The sequence below is a fragment of the Saccoglossus kowalevskii genome, chromosome 4 (genome assembly GCF_978046115.1).
Source record: "Saccoglossus kowalevskii chromosome 4, keSacKowa6.1, whole genome shotgun sequence".
NCBI classification, from domain to species: domain Eukaryota; kingdom Metazoa; phylum Hemichordata; class Enteropneusta; family Harrimaniidae; genus Saccoglossus; species Saccoglossus kowalevskii.
In genome coordinates this window covers 9,625,021-9,652,946 of record NC_140644.1, presented here as the reverse complement: position 1 = coordinate 9,652,946, position 27,926 = coordinate 9,625,021, and the positions used below count along the sequence as shown (strand labels likewise).

The following is a 27,926-nucleotide window of genomic DNA, read 5'->3' as shown; positions in this document are numbered from 1 at the left end:
TTACGAAATGAAATGTAAAAATCACAATTACATTTACACGACAATGCTCTGTAACTACGAAAAGTATTGATTTGTCAAAAAGAGAGAGGGCATGACCTCGTCGCTCCCTCTAAACCTAGCCGGACCGCCCGGGCATTTCCTCAACTTAGCGACTGCTTTGTATTAAGCACCATTACAACATAAACGTATTAAGCACATTTACTTCGGGCAACGACTTATGAGCATAAACTTCAGTTCACATGATCGTTGAGCGTTGAACAATACTGTATTAATTCAAGTGTCAGGAAATAATTGTTATATATATATGTAGGATCACTTCTTAAATAATTGAGAAAAAAGAAATTTTTACGAAGATAAAAAAATACTGTTCTTTCACTTTTGAAACTTTGTGTTGAATATACAGTAAATAATTATGCTATTCAGTGATATAATGCCAAATCTCAAGGTAGTAATTTAATGGAATCATATTTGAACAATAAGTACCTAGCAGCTGGCCATAATGTGACGGTCAAAAATCGTCTCACTATACACTTGGGAAAGGATTCTCCATCTTGCCAATACTGGGGATATGTTTTCGGGTATAACGCTCATTCATTCCCATAAATACACATAACACGAGAGTTTCAGTCTAATGTCTTTTACGAGTAGAGCTGTGACCAAAGCCACCGTCCAACCAACGCAAGCTCTTTATTCAACTACCAGCAAAAGCATATAACGTTGTACATTTGGAAGTCTCTGACATAAACCTCGTCCTCTAAAAAGTTGCACTCATTCAAATGCTAATGATTTCTCAACATTAAGCCAATCATAGACACTTCCGTTGACAGTACGAATGGCAAATGATGTCATCTCTCGAGTTGTAATTCTAAATCATCTATGAACTTGTTATTGTAATGTACCACTATTCGCTTACTCATGATCTGTAATAACCCTGGGTATCCAAACATTCCACTCATCTCTTAGTACCGAATCGAACAATAAAATGAGTACACCGGGGTCAACACGTGATCAAACCGTTTAGATCAAATTTGATGACAGCGCACATGTCAACTTACGCTATTGTCTATGACAGGACAGTCAAACATCCCAAAATGTAACAATTAGAAAATAACAATTAGAAAAGCCGTATTTAGCATCTTGCTCGGATAAAAATAAAAATAATATTGTTCAGCTGTTAATTATATACATAATAGACGTATTCAATATTTACTTGTATTGCATTACTATGATCTACGAAGTCAAGCGTAAGCCGCAACTTTTTATTTAAGAGTCACACCCGGTGCAATCCAACTAACAACTTGTTCTAATTCCAAAGTTTCTTTTCCCATCCGTTCCCGACTGGCGAACGATGACCAAGATGAGTGTGACGTTTTAACAAATGTCTTTGACCCTGTAAAGAAAACGAAAGATAACTTTTGTTATAAAGATATTTATGTACGACGATATGCGATGAGAATGTCGCGAGACGTCATGATCTCGCGAGTTCCACGCACGTCGATCGAACGTATTTTGACCAATGACTCGTGTGCGCACAATCTAATACTCACGAGAACAAATTTCCTGCTCCAAGCGAGATACAATATAGCCATCGTCTTTTATTTTTAGAACTTCTGGATATGCATCGGTTGATATATCTGGAAAACTGAAAACGTGAGGGATCTTGGCGTTCTTCAGGATCTTAATCATAGCCTATAAACAATAACAGTGTGATTTATTGGCGTTGAACACCTGTCTAATATTCGTTTTTAAGATTGAAACCCGATCCAGTTTTTATTTGTAGGCTTTAGAGTGCAGTAGTAAAATAAATATGCACAATAAAATCGGTGTAACCATCGCACAGATCGAAGCGTACTGCAGGAGAGCATACTTGCATATATTATTATTTCTTTATTCCGCACTATATGGCCACCGGCCTAAAGTACTGTTACATTTCAAAACTTAAATTACACACGGTCGCTTTAAAATTACAAGATACATGTACTTCAAATCATACTTCCATTTCAGTTTCTCTGTAATGAAAACTCTTAAACAAATATTTACCCAAACTTAGTAAAATATACGAGTTAGTACTCTGTAGCAATGCAATGAATTTCATCTTGGTTGGTGGTGAAAAATAATATTTTGGTACGAATTTTTGTCTAAGTGCTTCATATTTTGGACAAACCATAGTAAAATGATATTCGTCCTCTGTGACCCTGCAACCAAATGGACATAATCTTTGATCACGTGGAATACCCAATGTTCTACCATTTTCAATTTCTAGGGGATGACAGGAAATTCTAAGTCTAGTTATAGCACATGAATAGATAGGAGTAGCCAACGAAATAGCAGCAAGATATCTTTCATATATTAAATCTTGTTTAAACATGCAATATGTTTGAAGCTTTACATTTTTATTAATTTCTGCACACCAATTCTGTCTAGATATATCAAAACATCTTCTTTTAAATTCTCTGAAGAACATCTCGCTGTTATCAATTCTTTGTTCATACCATATCAGATGTACATAAAATATTTTTTACCTCTAAAGCCCAACACCTAGACCCCCCTTCTGCTCTATGGTATAGATAATTATAACATTCCTTTAAAATAGTTGAGCCGCCCTCTTGAATCAGTTTCAGCCAAAATCTGATCATTTCAATATTAACATAAACTCTAACTGAGTGTCTCCCTAATTCACCCCTTACTGCAGCATTCAATAGAAATTTACAAAACTTATTTTGTACTTTTTCTATGTCAGCTATTACACCCCGCATTCCCCACACACAACTACCGTATAACAAAATTGGCAGTATTTTACAGTCAAATACTTTGCATGCAAGATCAGGCTGCAGTCCCCCAACCCCATAATGTTTTTTTCCAAACAAAATAGTGCTTTTCTAGCTCGCTCCGAGATATCTTTCTGTGTTTGAAACCATTTTCCCGAACTCGAAAAAACTATGCCTAAATAAGTATATTTTGCTACAATTTCAATTTCTTTACCCCTCAGAAACCATTTTTCATATTTTTTTCAGACGACCCCGTTTTCGGAAAACAAGTATTTTTAATTTTTTCAGATTAATATTCAGTCTCCATTTTAGACAATAATCCACTAAGTTATTAAGTAATCTTTGTAATCCAACAGGTGTGCTGCTGAACAACACCAAATCATCCGCATATAACAAATAAAAAAGTTTTAAATTATTTATATACACAACTGATTCCTGTCCTTGTTGGAGGGCACTCTTACGGTCATTTATGTAAAAGCAAAACAGTAAAGGTGATATAACAGAACCTTGCTGCAGCCCAACATTAATATGGAAAAATTCAGTAACTCCCTTTGGGTTTTTCACAGCAGCCTTAATATTTTGATACATGGAATAAAGTGATTTAAACAGTTTCCCCTTAATCCCAATTTTTGACAACTTATAAAATAATGAACAATGGTGTACTCTATCAAATACTTTTTCATAATCAATAAAGACACAATAGAAGCTAACCCCAAGAGTACAAATATTTTTCTACAAGGGTATAGAGAACAAAAATATTATTCAAAGTTGATTTACCTATTTGAAATCCACTTTGTTCCTCAATTATTTTATTATATCGATTCAACCAATAACTTAACCTATCACTGAGAATACTTGTGTATACTTTACTTATAGTATTCAAAAGCATTATACTTTGATAGTTTGCTGGGTCATCCCTGCAATCCTCATTGTACACTGGGGAAATTAATCCCATGCTCCATTCTATAGGAAACACCCCTTGATCAAAAACTTTGTTATATAGACTGTACTACAGAACACAGATGTCTAAAGGTGCAAATTTCCAAAACTCAGAAGGAATTCCATCTGGGCCAGGTGATTTATTAGCCTTCAGTATATCCACATTTTTCTTCACCTCTGTCATAGTAATTAGTTGGTTAAATTCTACTAATTCCAAATCTACATCAGGTATACCAATATTCTCTATATCTAAATCAGTCATATAATCTTTGATTGAAGCATAAACATCATTGTAATTTTCATTTTCCACAAGAACCGGGGTAAACAAATTAGTGAAATAATGTGACCATTCCTCCATAGTAATATTTTCTGAAACATTAATTTTATGTTGCTTAACTTTCTGCCAAAATTTATGAGAGTTTTTCTGAGCTTTTGAAATTCTGCTTTTTTCTCTTTAATGAGTTTTTGATAGGATTGTTTAGATAGAAGGTAATAATATTCAAGACTGTTCTGACTTTTTGTATGTCTATAATGATTAAGCGCTTTACTGACTGCACGTTTGGTGACTAAACATCTTTATGAAACCAAAAATTTCGAAAACACTCATTTAACTGTTTTGACTTGCACACCATATCTTTTCCACAAGTATAAATAATATTAGTTAAATTAGTAGCTGGGTCATCTGTATTTCCTTCAATCACATTCTCGTAAAACTCATGACTTAGATTTCTAATGCCCTCTGAATTAAAAATATTTCTATAAACATTTGCTTTTTTAGTATCCCATTTTAGTTTGTTCAGATTCTCAGTATTATGATGGACAGTATCAATAGTACTATTTTCATGATTGGAAGACAGCATCATGGTAAGTTCAAGTGATAGATGGTCTGATTCAATTCTATTACCAATGGAAAAACCCGTAAAATTTGAGAGATTATTTGGGCTTGTTAAAATAAAATCAACTACACTAGTGCCTATACCTGAAACATAAGTAAAATTTCCACTCCCTGTTTGTTTAAAGAGTCTTCCATTCACAATTTTAAAGTTGGTACTTTTACAAAATTCCAATAACTCTAAACCATATATATTACACTCATTATCCATAGATTCCCTTTGTGGAATATCATTAATAGTAGTAAACCCATCACCCATAGGTAAGTGGTTCACATTACAATCAAAACTATCACTTTTATTACCCGTACGACCATTAAAATCTCCCCCAATTATTACCTTACAATCATATTTAGTGTAAAAAGTAACCAAATTATTTTCTAACTGATCAAAGAAGTATGGGTTTATAAAGTTAGAACCTTCAGGAGGCCTATATACACTTGCCACTATTAACACTGGGCTTTCCTTATGTTTAATTAGAGACCATACTGAATAACTATCCTTATATATATATTCAATATCAAATTGAGCAATATTATTTTGATTAAATAGAAGGGATATCCCCCCCGAGGCCCTCCCGAATTTCTTTTTCTTTACACCAGCGTTATGTATGGTTTTAAACCCTTCAATTTGAAAATTGTGTTTCGAGAAGACACACAAAATCAAAAGACTTAACATAGTTCAAAAAATCAGAGTCTAATAGTTTTCCGTATAAACCATTGATATTCTAAAATACAAATTTGAAATCTGTGGTTTCACACCTAGCAACTGCATTGTCAAAACTCGGGCTTTGACCTCCTTCCTATGGTAGCAATGGCGACGAATAATTCAGGCTACGCAGTGGTTTAATGTTCTTCATTACCTCGTCATAAATATACACAGTGTCATCGATTTTAATTTTATCGTACAAAACCTTAACTGTTTTACCTTCTGCTCTTGCATCCACCACAAATTTACCTAATTTTCGGCGTAGATCTCTGATTTTAGGAGTGAAGTCCTCGCGAATACGGAATTCTGTTCCTTTTAATTTCACAGCAGCACGTAGAACTTCATCCCTCTGTTTATACCTAAGAAACTTGCCTATTATTGGTTGTGGTCGGCTACGGGCATAAGTTAAACGGTGAACAATCTGAAATTCTGTGAACCGTGAACTGTGAACCGTCAATATTCAGTTTATCAGTAATAAGTCCACGTAGTAACTCTTCCGCCTGTTCCTATGTTTCCAAACCACTCTGTGGAATGCCGTGGAAAATTAAATAAAATTGTTCCGTAACATGTGCGCCTTAGTTTTATCACCTGCATTTTCCATTGTGTCAATGTTATCACTCAATTGTTTATTTTGCTCAATCAGTTCATTTATTTTCTGTCGGTTGTTATCAACGCCAGATTTCAAGGCTCTCATTTCATCAGCAAGCTTACGAACCACATCATCTAGTGCTGAAATTTGTACTTTCAGTTCCTTTTTAAACCCACGCAATTCCATCATTATATCGGCAAGCGTAAGACTGGACTCACCTTCATCCTCGCTGAGTCTTGCATATACTTGCATATAACCAGACGACATTTTTTTTCTTCTTAGTTTGACCAATCAGTCTTGGTTGATTACCAAAGTTTTGTATAAATTCAAGCCTTAATTTATATTATTATTAGTCGTGGGTTACTGATGCTACTGTTGTGGTTAATCACGGATGACTATATACTGACGTTTGTAGAGAATATATCGTGGGACTATTTATCACTTCTCAGATATTCTGTGTGGTTTATCAGACCGCATAGAACTCTGGAACTCCTGGAAGTAAGTTCGGTAATACGTAGAACCATACTCCCGGGGGGTACTAATATTGAAGTGCTATATGTATATGTGCCGCCAAAAAAGGTCCCAAATTCACCATTTCTGTCTGAAAAGGGGTATGTTATTTTACTCTGTCTGTCTGAAAAGGGGTATTTTTTTCATTATTTCTGTCTAAAAAAGGTTCCATATTTTCCAACAACCAGGGCAATGAAGCTGATTTTTTTTTTCTTTCTGTAACTTCATTTCGATCGTCAAAGTCCATCTCCGGGAGTCTACCTGCTTTTCCCTTGGTACCATTTATGCTTACTGTCTGGAAAGGGGTGTCAAATAACCACAGTGTGTCTGAAAAGGGGTAGGCAATTTGAGTGTATTTCTGTCTGATAAGGGGTAGGGGTTACAAACAACCAGCTACACACCCCTGTCAGTATTTTTTGCAAGTACCCCCCCGGGACTAAACTCCTAGTGATATTCATTTTCAGTATATTCTGTATGACGTCACGTTATGTATGTGATCCTTAGAGGTTAATAATTAGAGGTTTACATGAATAACCTCTTTATAATACATGCAAAGACCGAAAACGTTAAAAACAACGTATTCATGTTGTGTGATCGCCACCGTAAACGACAGATACGTAATTTGACCCCTTGCGTAATAATATGTTGATTTCGTCATCGTTTACATACATTCAAAATTCAACATAATGTTGATGTTTCACCAACAATATTTTCATATACAGTGGTCAATAATAAAGATATTAGCCAGTAGTAAAATGCGCCTAAATGCATTAATTTTTCGCAATTTATTTATAAGTAGGACACTGTGATGGCAATGAAAGCTCGTTTAACTATATGGTTATTATCAGGAATATTACACTAGATAACTTTTCAGGAAGTAGCAAAACTGGGGTGCAAAAATACTCCTGCTTTGTCATGGCGGAAAATAGAAACGTGTCAGTTTGCTGATATTCGATAGAAGGGCATTTATTTTTGTGACGTCGAAGGGGATTGGCAAGAGAGGATGCCGTCCGATCAGGATGAAACGTATCGAAGTCAGTCAGTCAGCCAGTCAGTCAGTCTGTAGCCCATCGTTGAAGTAACAACAATAATTTTACGAACATATGAAATAATTTCAGCGATTTCTTTACAGAATAATTCTTAACGAAATATAGGAACATCACATAGAAATATACAGTTTCTAAAATTATGTCTATTGAAAACAATTCAACCGACAACAAATTGGACGTCATTAATTTCTTGCTGGAGTGAGTTCTATGCGTGAATTTATTGCGTTCAAAATTGCTCCATTTTAAATAGTGATTTCTCGAAATGCATACTTGTCACTGGTAAAAATTATTGAAAACATTTTGAGACATTTTTGAGCAATAGTACTACGGGAAATATCAACGTGCTTCAGCATTCTCTATGAATTCCGTAACTTGCTATGAACTGTGGTTACTTTCAACAGATTGCTGGAGTCTGATCAAAAATGTGTCTCAAAAACACTTTGACATCAGTTTTTCCTCGATTATTTTGTCAGCTTGTGATGATGAGTCAATTTATAACTATCATGTTGGCTACAGGAAAGCATTTTTGGTACAGTTTTACTGAAAAGAATTTTTCCTTGCTCATGAATATTAATTTATGTAAATGAGACTCTTTTTTCAGCAAATCGTGTCATGCACGTCAGACTGAAGTGTTTTCGTCATCGTCTGCGTTCACTGAAATGATTCTATAAAATTCTAACAGTACATTGTTTGCTATAAGCACGGAATGTGCTCAATCCGAACATTGAATTGAACGCAAAAACATAACAAGTATCAAGCAATTACGACGCTTACCACTGAAAAAGAAGGCACAGCAACGTATAAACACGAAATACTACGATCTTTCATCAATTTAAATATATCTTTGGCAGCAACTTCAGCAGTGCGAGTGATATTATGTATACGATCCATGATCCCACATGGTTTGTTATTTCGACCACATCTGCAATAAAGTCAAACATTTAGTATCTACAATTGAAACTGTTACAGTATATCCACGCGATCAAAAAGACGAAAGTGATCTAATGTGCATTATCAAATTCTCACTAATTTATTAAATAATTATTTCCGAAGATAAAAAAAATGTTCTGTTAAACCGATCAAAACATTAGTATTTGTGTATCTAATGTTTATTAAAAGTGTGTTAATACCTAATGTGGATAAAATGAAGATAATTGTATGTTATCATGATTTCCAAATATTTGACTGCATCTAAAAGTACATCTAGAATGTTAGACTGTCAATAATTGGGTGAATATAACAAATGTGGACTTGCGAAGGAATTACAAAGATACATGATTATCACACGCTTGGTGCAGACCTACCCCTTTTCACTCGGACCAAGGATTAGTTTTATGTGTTTCGAGATAAAATGTTCTTACTTCGCAGTTAGTGAAGTGTTTCATTCACTGAAAAAGTCGTTCCATTAGTAAATGCCACTGAAACCACTCAGTGTAAATATGATGTTGTTGAGCGCATGTGAGTGAGCCCGTGATGAGTTGCGCTGATGGATGTAATGGCCACGTGTGTTTAAAATGCAATGGTCGTCGCGTCAGGTATGCACGAGATATGGGTCACATAAAAATTGTTAATGGGTGCCAAAGCCAGTGTCATCATATGGTAAACTTGTCAGTGGGTTAACAGTGCCCAGACTGCAAAATAAAGTTTAGCTAAAGGACACTTACGCCTCTCCTGATCTGTTCCTCCAATGCAATGCCATGAAAGGATCACCGTCACAGAGTTTACCAGCCACATCATCGGCCATTTTCATTATATACTTCGGTGCCCTGAGATGAGAATGCACTTTGTAATACTGTTTTGTAAGAGCAGGGAATTCCCACCTCGTGTCTATACCCGGATCTAATACTCCAAGACATTTTGTATCAGGCGGATTCAACAGCAGCTCTTCCGCCTGTTGGCTGTTTTCCGGAATATGGGAGGAATCTGGTAACTTGATTCCATACCGTTTTTCTAGTCCATCACGTTTAAATTTAAAGCGCTCGAGGTATTCTGGTTTTGTTTTGACACTACCCATTCTGTAATAGGGATGCATTAGTAACCTCTCAACAGTACTGTTACAGTCTTTTCTAAATTCGTCGACTAATGCTACATCAACTATTTCACCGAGTGTCTGCATGTCGAATGTCTCGTTGAGAAACCGTATACTCTTTGCGCCAGATGTCCAGTGAGTTCCAAACCAGTTTTCGACCACAGTGCGTCCATATGCCAGAGCAAATGCGACTCCTTTAGCGAAAGAACCATATTGTACATTGGGCCCGTTGTAATCCCAATGTAACGGAAACAGATATCTTCGTGTTTTTTTGGCCGGTGCGTCTATTTTATTATTTTTGTCACTTCCCGGCTGGGATTGTGTATTGTGCTTGTCGTTGTTTCCGACAATTTGTTTGTCAGGTTTACCATTTTCAATCTTTTGTCCAACAGAATGACTCTCATTTGCTTTAGAGCTTATGTCCTTGGGAGTCTTTATTGCATCACCTGGCTTATTTTTTGAGTTTTCTTGTTTACTCGTAGTTTGTTGTTTTATCTGGAAATAATAGTTAGTATGTCAGTACAAATTACTTTTAAATCCTGAAAACATTTTGCATCATACGAATTTAATTTTCCTTTCCCACTTATTTCATTGAATTCATAAGAGGGTCTACCAACTACTCTATAAGACCTTTTACTAAGCTGCCAACCATTTGTATAGACATTTATTTTTACGCACAGACGAGGTACACCTGCGCATGTATATGTTATGCAATAATTAGTTATATAATTCACCGTCATATAAACGATTGAATAAATGGAAAAACCGACAGTGCTTCGTACCAACAACATTAAGAATAGATTTATCTACATATGCCATTATCGAGTCACCCCAACAATAAAACTATCGCATTTTATTACAATTGGTTTGAGATGAACAAACTCAAACAAACTGTTTTATGTGGGATGAGTTCAATAACAGTCACGGGATTGATCAAACCTATTCCAATGAACATATCACAATTTGTGTAATACAGCAGTATAAAATTGTTGATATCTCTTTACTACGTAAGAGAAATCGTAGGTTCATGTAAGCAAATGAGCTTCTGACATCACGCCAAAATACGTCAGCATCTCAATATGTGATTTTGTGTTATATATTTTGAAGGTTTGTTAGGAATGGTAATAACTCGAACATTTTTGGTGGTTTAGAATGGTTTAGGTATTTGTACCTTTGAGGATTGTGTAAAACACAGATTGAACATTAGAAAAGCTTCTCAGAAACCGTAAATGTATTGGTCTGAAACTAGAGCAATTACTTTACACATCACATAGGATTACGTGTTCATGAATTGTGACCATTTACGCAAATGTGACAAGTCGTTCTACAATCTTTTGAATACGCGTTCAAAAGTTGCGATTCTTATACAAGCTGTTTTGTGGATTGTAAGCTGCAACGGGGATATTTGTGATAAATGGGTCAACAAACGAAAATAATTACACGAGCTCAATGAGATTGATATATATTTGCATGAGATATAGTTGTTCTAGTTTCAGGCATTCGTTTATGCTATTCAGAATGCTATACAATATGAAATCACGAACACGGATGTAGTTCCAGCTGATCACGATGTATAAACAATGTTATGGACACGCAGTTGTTCCTATCAATGCCAAACAGCATCTGATATAGAAAGCATCATTACAGCGTTGTAGATTGACAAAACACACAATATGACATAACGTCAAGGTTCAAATCAAAACCTACATTAAATGATTCAACATGTGCAGTGCTGTCATTGCCCGTCTTATTGAATGTCTTGTTCAGCTGTCGATCTGCAACTCCTTGCTTCTTGTCAGGTTTATTATTTTCAATCTTTTGCCCAACTGAATGACTTTCGTTTGCTTTAATGGTTATGTTCTGTGAATCCTTTATTGATTCTTTATCACTTTTTGAGGTTTCTTGTTTACTCGTCGTTTGTTGTTTTATCTGGAAATAAAAGTCAGTAAGTCAGTAAAAATTTCATTTGAATCTGGAAAATATTCCGCATCATGTGTTTCTCATTTGTGAGATCGTTATTATCGCATATTGATCACAGTTTATAATCGTCTACCATCCATTTATAATGGCATTGCTCTTTATGCAGGTACGAGATACAGCTGCTAATATAGTAGTTTATGTTTTATAATCTGTGACGTAAATATTTGGAATGAGCAGGATAAAACACGAAAATAAGTACACGAGTTCAATGAATGCGATATAATTGTGCATGAGATATATTTGACATTAGTTGTCCTAGTGCTCTAAAACGGATTCTGAAATGTACGATTGCATTCATTTATCACAAAATATTCACGGTACTATGAGATAATAAATTTACGATGGCTGTCACACATCCGGGACTGGACGTATATGCTATTCAGAACACTAAACAAAACAAAACACGAGCATGGATTTCAAGCTGATCACGGTGTATGGACAAGGACTGTGTCAGCTAATGAACGTTCAATTGTTTCTGTGAATACCAAACAGTTCACCATCTGAGCGACTGATACAAAAAGCATCAACAATGCGTTGTACAGCGACAAAACACACAATATATGACATAACGTCCATCTATTCACCCTACTATAACATGTAATCAAAACCTACAATAGATGGTCCAACATGTGCAGTGGTGTCATTGTCCGTCTTATCGAATGTCTTGTTCAGCTGTCGATCTACAACTCCTTGTTTCTTTTGCCCAACTGGACGGCTCTCGTTTGCTTTATGAGATATTTTCTGTGGATCCTTTATTGCCTGACCTGGCTTACTTTGTGAGTTTTCTTGTATATTCGTCTTTTGTTGTTTTACCTGAACATGATAGTCAGTATGTCAGTACAAATATATTTTAAATACTAAACACACTTTGGGTCGTGTGAATATAATTTGTACTTATTTATTATTCATATCAATTTAAAATGACATATTGTTTTATTATGCATAATGATCTCAAAAATTAAAAACTAGTCCTTTCATGTTTTAACCCATGTGTTCATATCTCGAGTAACATTTATAAAGGTCTACCATTTACTCTATAAGTTAAATAGTTCTTATTGCAGTTTGTACTACTCTGCCATTCATTTCTATTAACATGTCTTTGTACGTAGAGACGGGATACACCGGTCAATAATGTTGTTCTGATACCATGTAAATAATAATCACTTTCAAATGTATTCGAAATGATCATATGTGTATATGTCACCAATAACAATCGATTCATATATATATATTGTGCTGTAATTATTCATATAATTAACAGCTTTGTGAATAATTAAATTAATAGGTCCGACACTAATTTGAACCAACAATGTATAAGGAATACATTTAACAACATACACAATTTTATGTTGATACAAGTAATGCTAAACAATAGACCTGTCATATCTCATTAAAATTGGTTTGGCATGGACAAACTAAAACAGTCTGTTTTATGTGGGATAGTTCATATAACAGTCGTGGATTTTTAAAACTCATTTCGATAGACGTATCACGATCTACCCCTTATACATTAGTTGTTCCATGCAAAATAGCAGTGTCATATTTATTGGAATCTCTATACTGTGTAGGAAAAATCCTAGCAATATCAATGGAAGCGAATACACTTTTGACATCATGCCAAAATATCGCAATGGGTTGCTGATTTGATGATATATCTTTTGAAGAATGTTTAGGAATAATACTAATTCGAATATTTATGGTAGTATGTGATGTCAGCTACGGTATTTGTGGTAAACTAAAATGAAAGAAACTTCCCTGCAACCGATGGTCTCAAAAATAGAACAATTACTTAATCGCATGGTACGTGTTCATAAATCATGACCAATTATGTAAATATTATAGGGCGCTGAACGAGTTGTGAACACACGTTCACGCGTTATCATTAGTTTGTTGCGTATAAGCTGTGATAGCATTTATCACTGAACATTTACGTTACTGAGACACCATCGAATTGCAGCCGAGACTAAATTTATAAGATTTTCAGAACAGGAGCAGATTGCGAGCACGGATGTGTGGCAAGCTGATCACGGTGTATTGTTATTTGCTTCTGTCTGAACGACTGATATAGGAAGCATCAGCACTGCGGTGTACACCGACAAAAAATACACGATGTGGCATAACGTCCATCTATTCACCCTGCATGTTCTCATCAAAACCTACAATAGATGATCCTTTATGCGAAGTGCTGCCCTTGACCGTCTTATCTAATGTCCTGTTCAGCTGTTGATCGACGACTTCTTATTTCTTGTTAGGACCAGTTATATTCTCAGCCACATCTGTAATTCCATCCTTCTGGTTACTATGATTAACGCCGAGAATCCTTTCAGCAGTCTGCCTCGCTACTGGTTTCACTCTTTCAACAAACGTTTTCACCGAATCGTGCATCATATACAGTTCTAAGCCGACAATGGCGACACACATCCACGTGAATAAGTACAAAGTTACTCTCATAGCAACAGCATTTGTCGTTGTCTCTTCTTCACTTTACGGTGCAATATGATGTACGGCTTACCGACCACCAATTCGATAAATGAACGTTTGTACTATGAATGCTAGCACAAGCTGTCACGTGATTAGGAATGACAGGTGTCCAATATTGGTAATGAGACCAATTGTTCAAATATATGACCATGGGGAATTCATCGTAAGGGCGCGACATTGTGACCCGATGATCCGTGGAGCAAGTAAATGACTAATTAATTAAAAGTTGGAATAATCTCACCAATAAAATCCCCAACCCGGCCCACTACCTCACTCCCGCCTGCCCAAGCAAATATACCACAATGAATTGCACAATTCACGGCATACATGCATGGTGAATGCATATATCAAGTACATTGTGTCATGTCAAATACATGAGTCCATGATAAAAAAAACTAACAATGGGCACTGAAACTAGCAGTTTGTCATTTGTGTTGCAGCGTACATTCTAACATTCTGTAGTCTCATTAATGTTATTTTTGAATTGGGTTTTCCACACAGTCAAGACAAATTTGTTCTGATGGCTCGTGATACTCGCTAGAGCGAACTGGTGGTTATATGATTGATATATAATGTCAACATTTGGGTTTGGGTTTGATTTGAGGACACTGCTTTTAGGAATCAACGATCGGTTGAAGTAAGTTGACATGGGATTTGGAACTTTGCGAAAATCAGTCCAAAATGCAGCATACGAGTGTGACCCAATGGAAAAATGGTTATAATAAACAATCAACTGAAGGAGTTTTACATGTCAACGCACTACATATCACTAATATGGCTTAAATTGTGTACAATTTTAAAAAAGAAAATTGACACAAGTTTTATTCGAAATTCACAGAATATTTCTTTACTTCTAGATGGCTTGTTAATAAACCGTCAAACACACATATCCAAGACCACGTTCAAACCAACGCACACGGCAACTCCGTATGGCTGTCGGCGTTTTTTCTCCACGCTACCCACTCGTCCACCCGGTAATAACTATCAATCGGCTGGGGTTCGGAATAAAGATTAAACAAAGATATATTGAAAGAACATTAACACATGTTTTTGGGGGAACGCTGCATGAACGTCTTCTTAATACTTGTTGCTCCCACTGGAACATAAGGTTAACACAATATCTCTCCACTCAACACGGTTTTTAGCCTTGGTTTCTGCCTCTCCCCATGTTAAACCCATTTCCCTGAGTACTTGCTCAATGGTTCTCCGCCAGGTGTTCTTCGGCCTGCCCTTCGGTCGTTTTCCTTGTGGCGTCCAGCGGAGAGCTATCTTGGTGTTGTATGAATCGAGCATTCTGAGAACATGCCCAAGCCATCTGAGTCTTCTAAGCCTTATTTGTGCAATGATGAAGGTGGCTCCAGTGATTTTGAGTAGGTCAGAGGTGGATATTCGACAGGGCCAGAAAACTTTGCAGTTTTGGTGAAAACTTGATAGCTTTTTTATGTAAACCTTGGTGACCCTCCAGCTTTCGCTCCCATACAGTTAAATTGCATTATAACATTGCTGTTATAAATTTTGACTTTAGTGCTGATGTTATACTGGCTAGATTTCCATATGGGCCACAACCTTTGAAATGCAGACCTTGCTTTGGCTAGTCTGCTTTTAATGTCCTTTTGTGTGGGGTCCTCATTGCTCGCGACTGCACCTAAGTAGGTAAATTGGACAACCTGCTCAATTTCTGCTCCATCAATAACCAGTCTACTGTTGCATGTGGTGTTGCGCCTCATTTCCTGGGTCTTCGTTGTGTTAATTTGGAGTCCAATTTGTTTGGTCTTCTCCTGCATTTGATCTTGCTTAAATGACAGGAGCGTAATGTCATCTGCAAAGTCCAGATCTTCTATTACTGAGAACATAGACAAGGTGATCCATCTCCTAAGATCGCTGGTGGTCTTATTCATCACCCAGTCAATGACTACTAAAAATAAGACAGCCTTGTCTTACACCAGAATAAACTGTTAGTTGCTTTGATGTTTAGTAGAACTACACACTCAAATTCTGTGTAGAAGCATTTGATGGGGGAAACCATCCTGTCTGGTACTCCATATGATCCAAGGATTGCCCAGAGGGTGTCTCGATGAATGCTATCAAAAGCTTTTTTGAAATCTATATGTTTATGTATAGAGATGATTTCCACTCTATACACTGCTCAATGATGTTTCTGAGAGCAAATAACTGGTCTGCGCATCCTCTTCCTTTCCGGAATCCCGCCTGTTCTTGCCTCAAAGTCAGGTCAAGTGTTTTGTTGATTCATTGTGGATTCTTCAGAAAACTTTGCTTGGGATTGAGAGTAAGGTAATCCCACTCCAGTTATCACAGTTCCCAAGATCATTTTTCTTAGGTAATTTTACAATCAAGACTTTTGCCCAGTCACTTGGGATCTTGGTGTTTTTTCCCCAGATGTGATTGAACAGGGTCTATAATTCATTGCTAGCTGTTTCAATATCTACTTTCAAGAGCTCGGCTGAAATTCCATCTATGCCTGTCGATTTGCCTGTTTTCATGGCTTTTATTGCTGCAACTACTTCATCTTTAGATGGAGGATCTGTGTTTATTTCAAGGGCATCATATTGTGGACAGCCTTCAATGCAACTAGTGGCTCTGGCCTGTTCAATACCTCTTTAAAGTGTTCTACCCAGCGTGCTTCCTGCTCCTTCTCAATTGTGATAGTGTTCGATATGGGACTCATAGCGACGTACATAACTCGTGTGAAATACAATATTTGTTTACAAGAAATTCAAACACGCGCTGCGCAACGACCACCATGCTTTGCGAAGAAATAACATTTTGTATGAATTCACTGCTATGCACGGTGTGTAGACGTTTAATTCAATCATATACTGTCGTCGTGTGATGCACATGTTATCGCATATACGACATGGAAAGCAGCATAAAATCCGCGTTGCCATTGGTAAAGCACACTTTTTGTATTGTCGGAATGAAAATACAGAAAATGGCATATGCTTCAGCATATTATATCGCCGATTTACATCTATGTAGTTGCAATTGATTCAAATCGGCCGTACAGAATAATGCAAACAGCTCGTTACAACAACAACTTGTGTCTGCTAGACCGTGTTGGGGGTGTGAGGGGGGGGGTTGTGTTTATGTGTCGTGAGTTGTCTGGATTTAAAATGGATCTGTGAAAATATTGAACTTAAAAAAACAACCAATAAAATAATTATTATCTTATTATTATCTTTTTATTAATACAAGTGCAATTGTTTGAGTTTACAATTGGCCACACAGTGAAAGTACACAGATATTTTGTGTATACGTTGTCACAATGATGACACCTTTTCACAATAACACCCTACCGTAGTCAATATATAGTGTATATGTTTGTTTTTTTGGAAAACAAACTAATTTTTGAGGAGTGTACATTATAGTGACAGCAAGGCTCCACGGAATATTACAACGTAATTGACCATTGGTGAATATTGCCTCTTTTCAGTGTACGTTTCACCAATCGAGAAATACTCTACAACTGCTCATTGAACAATATATTTATTTACACTAACGCATGGCATTATAATGTATAAACGAGCGGGAGCTGTTTCTTTAGAGGGCGTAGCATTGAACTCGTTCAGACTACGTGTACATTAGACGAATGTTCTGTTCGTTTATCCCTTTCTATATAGTATTATTTGTCCAGGTGAGTTTCTGGTCGCTGGGTGCCACTGTTGATTGCCCGCGCTATCGTCACAAATTTTAAAATTCAAACAGAACGTCAATTTACGTGAACATGATCTCAGAAAGTGAATATATAAAAAAAGAAAGGAAATTTATTATCTCCCAATTGTTCTTACTTTGAACACATCGGAGAAAGGGTTCACACACTAATCTGTAGATTTAAATCGAATGGCTGGCCATTTTTTTGTATTGGGGTAATCGGGTTGCAAACACATAAAATATTGCTACATTACATTACATATGTCGTTAAAATTAGTGAAATATAATTCAAATAACCACAGTTAACGATTGTTAAAGATACTGCCAACCTCAACTTCAGTGCAAATATGATATGAATAAATCAGATTGTAAACAAAAACAAAACAAAAAAAATGTGTTCCTCCAATGCAATGCCATGAAAGGATCACCGTCACAGAGTTTACCACCCGCATCTTCGGCCATTTTCATCACAGACGTCCGGGTGCCCTGCGATGAGAAACCACTTCGTAATACTGTTTTGTAAGAGCTGAAAATTCCGACTTCGTTTTATATGCCCGGATCTAATACTCCAGGACATCTTGTATCTAGTGGATTTGAAAGCAGCTTTTACTGCCTGCTGATAATGATTCCATACCAATTTTCTAGTCCATCGCGTTTTCATTTAAAATATTTAAAGTGGTTAGATCTTGTTTTGAAATTCCCCAATATGTAATAGGAATGCACAAGTAAAGTTTCAATAGTACTGCCAGGGGGAAAACTTGTCTGTCTCTATGACGTCTGCTTGCGGTACCGGACCGGGAAAGTCACTTAAGCTTTACAGTCAAATAGACGCACACAACGTCCAGGACCTCGACACGACCTGATGACAGATATAACACAGCCATTCACTAGTAATCAGCTAAATAAGTCGGTCAACAGATACGCAAAAACTAATTCATGACAGTACTGTTACAGTCCCTTCCATATCTTGCTGTGATATTCTATTTGTTGCTGTAATATAAATGTATTTTGATAATGCCCAGTTAGCTAGCGAGGCTTGCCTAGCTGCGGAATCAGAATAGACAGCATGTATTGTCATTGCTAATTAATATTCTTTTGTTTGTGCTTGTGAACGTGCTTGTGACGAACGTGAACACAAGTTGGTCAGTTGTCACCCACCTCCCGGCTATTGCAGTGTAGTTCCGCTCCGGTGCAGTGACGACGGGCAATCAGCGTATATTTTAAGATAATGGCTGTCCAATGCTACATCAATTATTTCTCCAGATTTCCAGTGAGTACCAAATCAATTTTCGATCACAGTGAAAACGAAAGCGTCATATTGTACATTGGGCCCGTTGTAATCCCAATGTATCAGGCATAGATATCTCCTGGTTGATTTTGCCGACTTCTCTGTTTTTTCTCGGTTGGACTTGTATATTGTTCTCGTTCTCAACAATATGTTTGTCGGATTTACAATTTTCAATATTTTGCACAATTAAATTACTTGTGTTTGTCTTAGTTGTGGTCTGGAACCTTCATTTGTATGACCTGGTTTTCTTTTTAAGTTTCCTTGTATATTCGTTGTTTTACATGGATGTTTCTATAACAGTGGGGCTTTTCCCACGCACAATTCATTGAACATATCATGGCTTCCCCCATTATACAAATAAAAAGTGTGTGATAATTGTCGATGCCTACATAAGGTGTGATTTGCATTAATTCGAATATTTCTGGTAATTTCAAATGTCGGCTAAGTCGCGCCTGTTAAAAAGTTGATTTCACGCGATGCACCATTGCAACTCTTATCAATCTCTCACTCCACCAAGCACTGTTTGTTTGGTCCACACACTCATATCTACTGGCCTATGTTCCTCACGGAATGTATAAAAAACAACGGATTGTATTGACTTCAAAATTAGTAATCATGTTCCCACTACATTTCGAAACTGTGAATAAAAATATACGAATCCTGTGTTAGAAATGTTGCCATGGTGTGTTGTCGATTAATATATCATGTCAGCTGCTTCACAAGCAATTGTTTGTGACATGACCAGATAGCTCATTGCCTGCACGATTGACAGAGAAAATAAATCTACATGGACAAAGAGAAGCATTTAGAGATGGGATATAACTTAAATTTATACATTTATATCTACTAAGGCTTAAATCAAAACCAAACCTATGGTCAGTTTATCCAATAAGTGCGAGTTGTTGTGAGTGTATCATAAGTCTTCGAGTTTTGAAATGCTAATAGAGTGGAATATTATATTAAATGTTTAACCATGCAGGAATTGGTCAATCTTACAATTGGGCACACATTGCAAGGACCTCGTTTTTTTGTGAACACACTGTTACGCATTAATGACACTACTGTGAAAAAAAACTTTCTTTTACCTGGAATTAGTTTCTCGCTGAAAATAAGATTCGTTTTGGATAAAGTCTATTTCCACTAATTTTTGGTGATTTTATTTTTAGTTGATTCATCCCTTCATCAAAAACAATGAATTCCATGTGAAAATAAAGCAGTTTACAGTACTCAATAACAGTCCACCGTTGCCGACATCTTTTGTATATGTTTTTCTTTTTTCCAAAACAAAGAAGTATATATTACAGTAAAAGCAAAAGTCCGTGCAATATCTCTCTACAAGTATGTTTAGTATGTGGTTATCCAATGGTGATTATCGCCCTAGCTTAATGCACGTTTTACACGTTGAGAAATACTGGTTCAGCTGTACGTGTACAGATTGAAAACTACGACCTTGGATCCGAAACAGTAATTTTTAAATCAAGCGTTCTCAGGAAAAATTGTTTCTATATATTTTTCTCATGCATAATATCATTCGTCGAGGCAAAGTTCTTGGTAGTACGTGTCACTGTGTTACTGTACGGTCTAGTCTCTGGTCTACGCAGACTGCATATATAAAGTTCCCATCGTCCGCTGCTCTATCCTTGACTATGTCCACTGGTAGTTATTGAGAGAATGACATTTTAAAATAGATCAATAAACAAAAGATTGAAATAATAATGATCAATACTTTTTTTCATTTTATTAAAGTGCGTTTGAGAATTGTACATACCGGTATAATAGTTATGACAATGAAATTATAAGAAATATTAACATAGATTATGACAAAATGTCTCATGATCTACTTACTTATATTGCTCACATACAAAGTATCTTTTACTACAATATGTAATGTTCTATCTACAGCCAGCCCAAGTATGACGCATCGGAAGCTCATTTACATAGAACTGAACTGTGAAAGATGCTGACATTCTTTGCCGACATTGCTTTGCTTTCTTTTAATGCTAACCGAGACTTAGTTATCTATTTTCGGTTTCATAAACATTTCCGGTTAAAAGTCTGAGTGAAATTTTTGAAATGTATTTGAAAGTTTGATGTTTGTGATATGAGTTGCATTCAATCCGTAAATAATTTGGCAGCCGCCATCTTTGATTTCGCTCAAAAAGAGTACCGTGATTTTCTTTTTGAGCTGGTACGCGAAATCTCTCTGCTAATTACCTCACAAACTTATGAATATCCAGGTTACACATAACAGTCACAAGTCCCAAAGAGAGTGTTTAATTAGTGATATTGTACTTTGGGAATTGCATGGCAGTGTACCGTGTATTTCATTTGAGAATAACACCCGGAGCTATCCAACTCGCAACCTCCTCTAAATAGAGTGTTTCTTTTGAACGTTGACGAGCGACAAACCCCGACCACGATGAATGTGACGTCCCTAGGAAGGTCTTTGAGCCTAAAATACAAGTTAAAAAAAACAAAAGTAGTAAAATTATCAAATAAATTCAAATCTTGCCAACACGTACAAGAGTCGATTCAAATTGTACACTACTGAGCACGTTATATGTATAGTGTATCATAATTGGAGAGGAATTCTCAATGAAATATGGTGGACGACTACTATCAGATCGGATAGTCGGTGAATTTATTGTTGATTTTTGGAAATACTTTTACAATAATAGAATTAACAGCCATAATTACGTAAGACGTTTTTAATTTATTTGATTATGTAAATTAGGTGTGCGCATGAATAATTAGAGTGCGTGCTGCTAATAAAATATTTTATTACTTTTCACATTTTCAATTTCAGTGACAATTCTCTTGCAGCGCAGAGAAAACAATGAGAATAACAATTTTGATTTTTTTTAAATTAGAATACAGAAAAAAAAAACGAGTTCAAATTTCAAATTTAATCGATGAAAGTTAGTTTAATACCATATACTTACGAACACAAATTTCTTGTTCCAGTAGAGACGTTATATATCCATCATTTTTTATCTTCACAATTTTTGGATAAACGTCTGTTGTTATGTCAGAGAAACTCATGACTCGGGGGATTTTCGCGTTCTTCAATATTGTTATCATGTTCTGCAAGAATTTTAAAATTCACCAACAAATTTAAAAAAACAAAACAAAACATGATCTAATTATGACGACGTTTTTTTTTTATTTTAGCACGTGGTGTACAATGTAAATACGTGTAATGTACAAACAGCCGTACGAGACGCAGTGACAACTATATTTAGGTAGAATGGAAACGGTGTATTGCTACAAGCTTTAGATTAGAAGGGATAACTAAGCATCGTCGATATATAACACGTATAACAATAAATGTAGTCTAGGACTACCTACCTTTGAAAAAGAAGGCACTGCTACATATAAACACGAGAGGTTCCGCTTTTGCATAATTTGGAAAATATCTTTTGCGACAACTTCTGCCGTCTGATTCACGTCAATGATTCTGCTCATATTACCACATGGTGCATTGTTACGACCACAGCTGGACAGAGAAAGACACATTATACGTGGATTACAGAGAGATTGGAAAATATAATACGGTATTATATATTGTGTATCTTCTGTGAGGGTTATTATATCAATCAAATGACGAAACCTTTAGAAACACGAATAATAATGGGTGAAGCTGTAATGGAAATAGCTACATTGAAAACATATCTAGATATTAATTTTAAAAAATACGAGAACAATCCAAACACGCTGCTACTTTCATTAATGAGGCCTCGCACAATTATTTACAACGTACTGCTAATCTAACTATGTTTAAGACAGTAGGCGGTTGCACAATAATACATGCATATAAATCATTGCTCTATGCGGTTTAATGTATCATTATTGTTTAAATTCTATTTGTGAATGATGTAAGCGTACATATTTCAGTTATAATGCTGGTTTTGTATGAATGAATATTGAATCACTTTAAGCGGGAGGGTCATCACCTGCGCACGCGCGGGAATTTAGACCCAAGCGACGATAACAACACACGCTAAACACGCAAAGGCTCATGGGTAGATGCTTGTTTGTAAACATTCAATTAAGCTGCGCGGAAACGCAAAATGTAGTCCCCCGCTTTGTATGTTCAACTTGTTTGAAATGTTTCCGTAAAATTGTTCATTTCAAATCATTTGTATGAAAATTCAGTGGACTTGGTGACGTTCTAAAATGAGGAAAAATTCATTTTAAATTTCAGATGTAGTAAAGCCAGCCATATTTATTGCGTCACATTTTTGCACAAAACTGAAATACATGATCAATAAATCAGAAACGATATTCCAAATTTGTCAATTTTTACAACATGAATTATATACAATAGTGCAATTGTAATTACGTATATTACATTGTAGTCACGGAAACATAATTAAAATGATGTTTTAAGTCGCATGATAATTTTGAATGTGTTTAATCAGACAGTTCATCTATAGTTAACTCATCAAGAGTATTTTTCAAGGTGTTTACAAAATTCTGCCAAAACAGAATATCATAATATTTTGCAATACGGCTGCCTTTAATTTGCTGTGCATCACGGTGGCTGATTTGCATACTGTGAACAACATCTTGCGGACCACATATTGTATGAATAATATGCAAGCGTATTTGTGTTTGTGAACGTTTGTATAATTTAAATTCAGATATCCAAATTAAAAGCCACAGTGTCAAGACGATTTGTTTCACACGCCTTGTAAAAGTCGCAAGGGACCCATATCGAACACTAAGCATCACATGCAGTGCGTTTCATTTTATATTAGTATTTTCAATTATTATTTTTTCTGATGACAACATCACACTTTTATGAAATAAATTAAATATTCATTACTTACAACTCTCCTGATCGATTTCTCCAATGCAGTGCCATAAACGGGTCGCCGCCACACAATTTTTTCTCCACATCATCAGCCATTTGCAATATATTTGGTGCTGATCGCAGACGAGATTCTATATTCTTGCGATGTTTTACTAAACCAGGAATTTCCCACCTCGTGTCTATACCCGGATCTAATATCCCCAAACACCTTGTCCTCGGAGGATTTAACAACAATTTCTCCGCTCTCTGACTGTTTTCGGGGATGAAAGAAGTATCGGGTAGTTTAATTTTATATCTTTTTTCTAAACCTGCGCGTTTCCATTCGTAACGCTTAAAGTAATCCTCTTTTTTTTTGATATCCCCCATGCGAAAATATGGATGCATCAACAGTCGCCTGACTGTACTGTTGCATTCTTTTTTGAATTCTTCCACAGATGCTACATCAACTAAATTTTTGAGGTACGCCATATCGAATGTCTCATTGAGGAATCGGGTCTCTTTGCCTCCTGACGTCCAATGTGTTGAAAACCAAATCTCGACAAGAGTACGGTTATACGCAACTGCAAAAGCGGCTCCATTCACAAATGCGCCGTATTGTACATTGGGGCCGTTGTAGTCATAGTGCAGTGCAAATAGATAGTATTTCTTTCCTACATTTTCTGTTTCGTTTTTTTCACCGTCATCTAGTGCATAATCATTATTTGATGGGTTTTGACTACCTGTCAATTTCAGTTGTTCATCCTGGAAAAAATATAATGTTAATCTTAGTTAGTTAGTACGCGATGTATCACCAATTGGAACGCTAATGACAACGGACCAGGTTAACCTTGTGTTTTGAGTGAAGCGTTATGTTCAATCCAGCGTAAATGAACAGTTTTCGGCAGCGTACGACTAGTTTACGTATATCTCATAACATTTCCCCTGACTCAATATTATTAAATATTTATTTTAAAATTTATTAAAAATTCATGCTTTTATGTTTATATTTGCTGTTATGTTTCTTCAGAACACCTTTGTAACGGCGGTATTGTCAGTATATTATGTTGTGTATGACTGCTGTTGGAGCAGGAACTCTGCCAGCTCAAATCGCCGTTTGGGAAATGTTAGGAAGAAAACCACCTCGAATGGTCGAATTTTATATTACCACACATTGAACCATTTTTGCCTCATGAATGCTTTGAATGTAGCATGTATGACCAAATCATCTTCTAGGAATATATTATATTAGTGAGTACATATTAAAGTATATTTTACTGTCAGCCATCAAACTTGGACGTGACAAAAAAGCTACTATGTTCCTTTATTTTTTTGTAAATAATGCTGGATCTTTGCGAGTGTGCACACGAATAACCAACGTTGTTAGTATCTGTAATTCCCCATACAATCACAATTAATGTATAATCATTTAGTACTGAAATAAAACGTTAGAAATAAAAAGGTTTCATGCAAGAAAACATATGTAGAATAGATAATCTCAATAACTGACTACGTAGTAAGCTGTTTTGTCGCAGCGCTAATATTATATTTCCGGAAATATCAAGAAATTTGTCATTTTGTAGATTGAAAACAACATCATAAAAACTAAACTAAAATGCAAATTATTGTTTATATGTATCACACATACTAATTGGTTTCAAAAACAATAACAAATAATAACAAATAATAACAAATAATAACAAATCAGAGAGGCGGCTACGCGACGTATTGACTCCACCGTTGAAAACACACTCAACTGCGTATAACCGTACGCATCAGCTGTCCCAATTGGTACACCCCCTCCCTTTCAGTGTACTGGCAATTGTCACATTCTGTTCACGCCATCAGGGGGGTTATATCTGCAGCAGCTTGTTTTGACTGGGCACGATTATGGGCGGGTTATGTTTCAGCCTTCTAAATATATAATATATAAAAAGAACTGTAGTCAATGTTCACAGATTTAAAAAGATCACACACCAAGTCATGATATTCGCCTGCTGAATACTTCTTATTTAACCATATTTAAAGCGCGGTGGTCCTCGCGCAGCGCGTGTTCGAATTTCATGTAAATAAACAATGTATTTTACACGCGTTGTATACGTCGCTATGAGTCCAATATCGAACAGGGCGCGGCGCGGCGCGACAACTGCCGCCCTTTAAGTTCAAGTTATACGCGACGCACTGTGGTATGGTAGAACAAGGTATATTTCAACCATTTTGTTACGTAGGAATACTTTCACGGTAAAGGAGGGAAATTTATTAAAACACAGAACACCTGATTGCATTCATATATCATTTGTATTCAATATTTCTAATAATATGCTTCCATTCCTGGGATAAAATAATCTATGGCAGCAAAAAAGCTTAAATTTAAGCAGCGAAACTGTTGGTCCAAACTGCGTCCTTCATTTGATTAATTGGCTAAATCTAAGCTCTGAAAATAAATCATACGGTCGACTTTGCTCAAATTTAAGTTTTGAAACAAAAGAAAATGCTATGAGGAGATTGTCTTGTAAAACGTTTCCAAGAAAAGTTGACGAATCTGTAGCAATCGACAATAACTCTTCAAATAGATATCAACACTGCAGTTGATTAGCATTATCATTGTTTATAAATCCAAATATAAAAGAAGGCAGCACCTTTGTTAATATTATACTCACAGAAGCCCCTCCTATACCAACAAAATGGTGGCCCACAATGTTGTGCCTTCAATGAAAGTCATGACAAATAATGGAAGTTCTAGGATAGTATTTTGTGATAATCACGTGATTTGGTCGACATATTGGAAGGAGTTTTTTATACTACTGCTTAAGATATCAAATTTCTTCGAAATTTTTCATGTCTCAACTGAACTCATTTGCACAGTGAAACATTAATTATGTTAGTCATGTGGTTTGGTCGTCATCTTGGATTTTCAGCAAAAATTATCAAAATTTGGAGTATGTTATTTCGCATCAACTTGATTATCATGAGAAAAATGGACCAGTCACATGGTTTGGCTGTCATCTTGGATTTGTGGCAAAAATGGCAACAATTTGTAGCATTCGTGTGTGTATCAAGGAATAACCTACAATTACAAGATTATACTAGTGTATAATCATTTAGTACTGAATAAATATGATAGTGTGCAATTTGGTATGCAGATAGTATCGCTGGAAATAAAACTATTTCATGCGAGAACACATATGCAGGATAGATATTCGGAATAACTGATTATATACAACTAAGATGATTTGTATTAGCACTAATATTATAATGCGACAATACCAAGCATGTTGTCATTTCGTAGATGACAAATTACATCATAAAAGCATTTTAGTGCCAATGTAAGAATATTATATAACTAAAACGTCGCCGAAGATAGCAATCTCCTCTTGAAGAGATATTGACTTCGAAATAGTTATTATAATACAACTACGCTTATGATATTATTGAATATCATGCATAGTTTAATTTAAGTATCAATCTGTAATTTTATGAAAAAGGATTATCATAATGTTAAAATGCAGACTAATTACAATACAACCACATTTATATAGTCGAAAAATGTATTCTGATTCCAAATATTCAACTATTATACGAATAGAAGCATATGCTAGAATCATGTAAACTTAATGATATTCGGTTTCGATACTCGGTTATGTCAGGTTAAATAATAACATAACAGATTTTTTACAATTGCTTAAACTCAGTGTTTTAATTGACGAATACACCAATAATGTTTTGATTCCAAACCAAACTGTTAAGTACTATGTGTACTGTCAATGAAATGACGTTGACATGCCACATACTATTAGAAATACGAAGCTAGTTACAAAATCTTTAATATCACACCATACATCTTTTCATACATGCGACGTAATATCGGTATCTCAATGGTAAACTAACTGTCCAAATGTTACTCACCTCATTAGTGTTAGTCGTCTGTATGTCTCCATCCGCATCCGTCACCTCAACACTATTCAGACCCGTCCCATTGCCTGCTTTCGTCACTCTAGCGACCGGTTTCACGGAGTCAAGAACTGTCTGTAAAGAATCCCACGTGACAAAGAACTCAAAAAAGGCAACAAAAACACAACACGTGATAAATAGTTTCAAAAAACAATTCATAGTAACAAATCGAAAACGCGGCTACGCGACGTATTGACTCCACCGTTAAAAACACTGAACTGTGTATAACTACGCATCAGCTGTGCAAATTGGTACACCCCCTCCCTTTCAGTGTACTGGCAAT

At 35.9% G+C, this 27,926-nt stretch overlaps 1 protein-coding gene and 1 long non-coding RNA gene across 2 annotated transcripts; both read right to left on the bottom strand.

Annotated features, from left to right (window-relative positions):
* Positions 1 to 621: 621 nt before the first annotated feature.
* LOC102804333 (uncharacterized) lies at positions 622 to 27,926 on the bottom strand. The gene is made up of 7 exons (XM_085497728.1): positions 27,599 to 27,926; positions 12,075 to 12,275; positions 11,190 to 11,411; positions 9,118 to 9,977; positions 8,228 to 8,375; positions 1,548 to 1,689; positions 622 to 1,390 (listed from the first exon to the last, which is right to left on the bottom strand). The coding sequence occupies exons 1-7, from the start codon at positions 27,800 to 27,802 to the stop codon at positions 1,260 to 1,262; spliced, it is 1,908 nt and encodes a 635-aa protein (XP_085353854.1). The 5' UTR covers positions 27,803 to 27,926; the 3' UTR covers positions 622 to 1,259.
* Positions 24,372 to 25,513, bottom strand: LOC146746605 (uncharacterized). Its single transcript, XR_014929082.1, has 2 exons — positions 25,394 to 25,513; positions 24,372 to 24,457 (listed from the first exon to the last, which is right to left on the bottom strand). It is a non-coding gene; the product is annotated as an uncharacterized LOC146746605 (long non-coding RNA).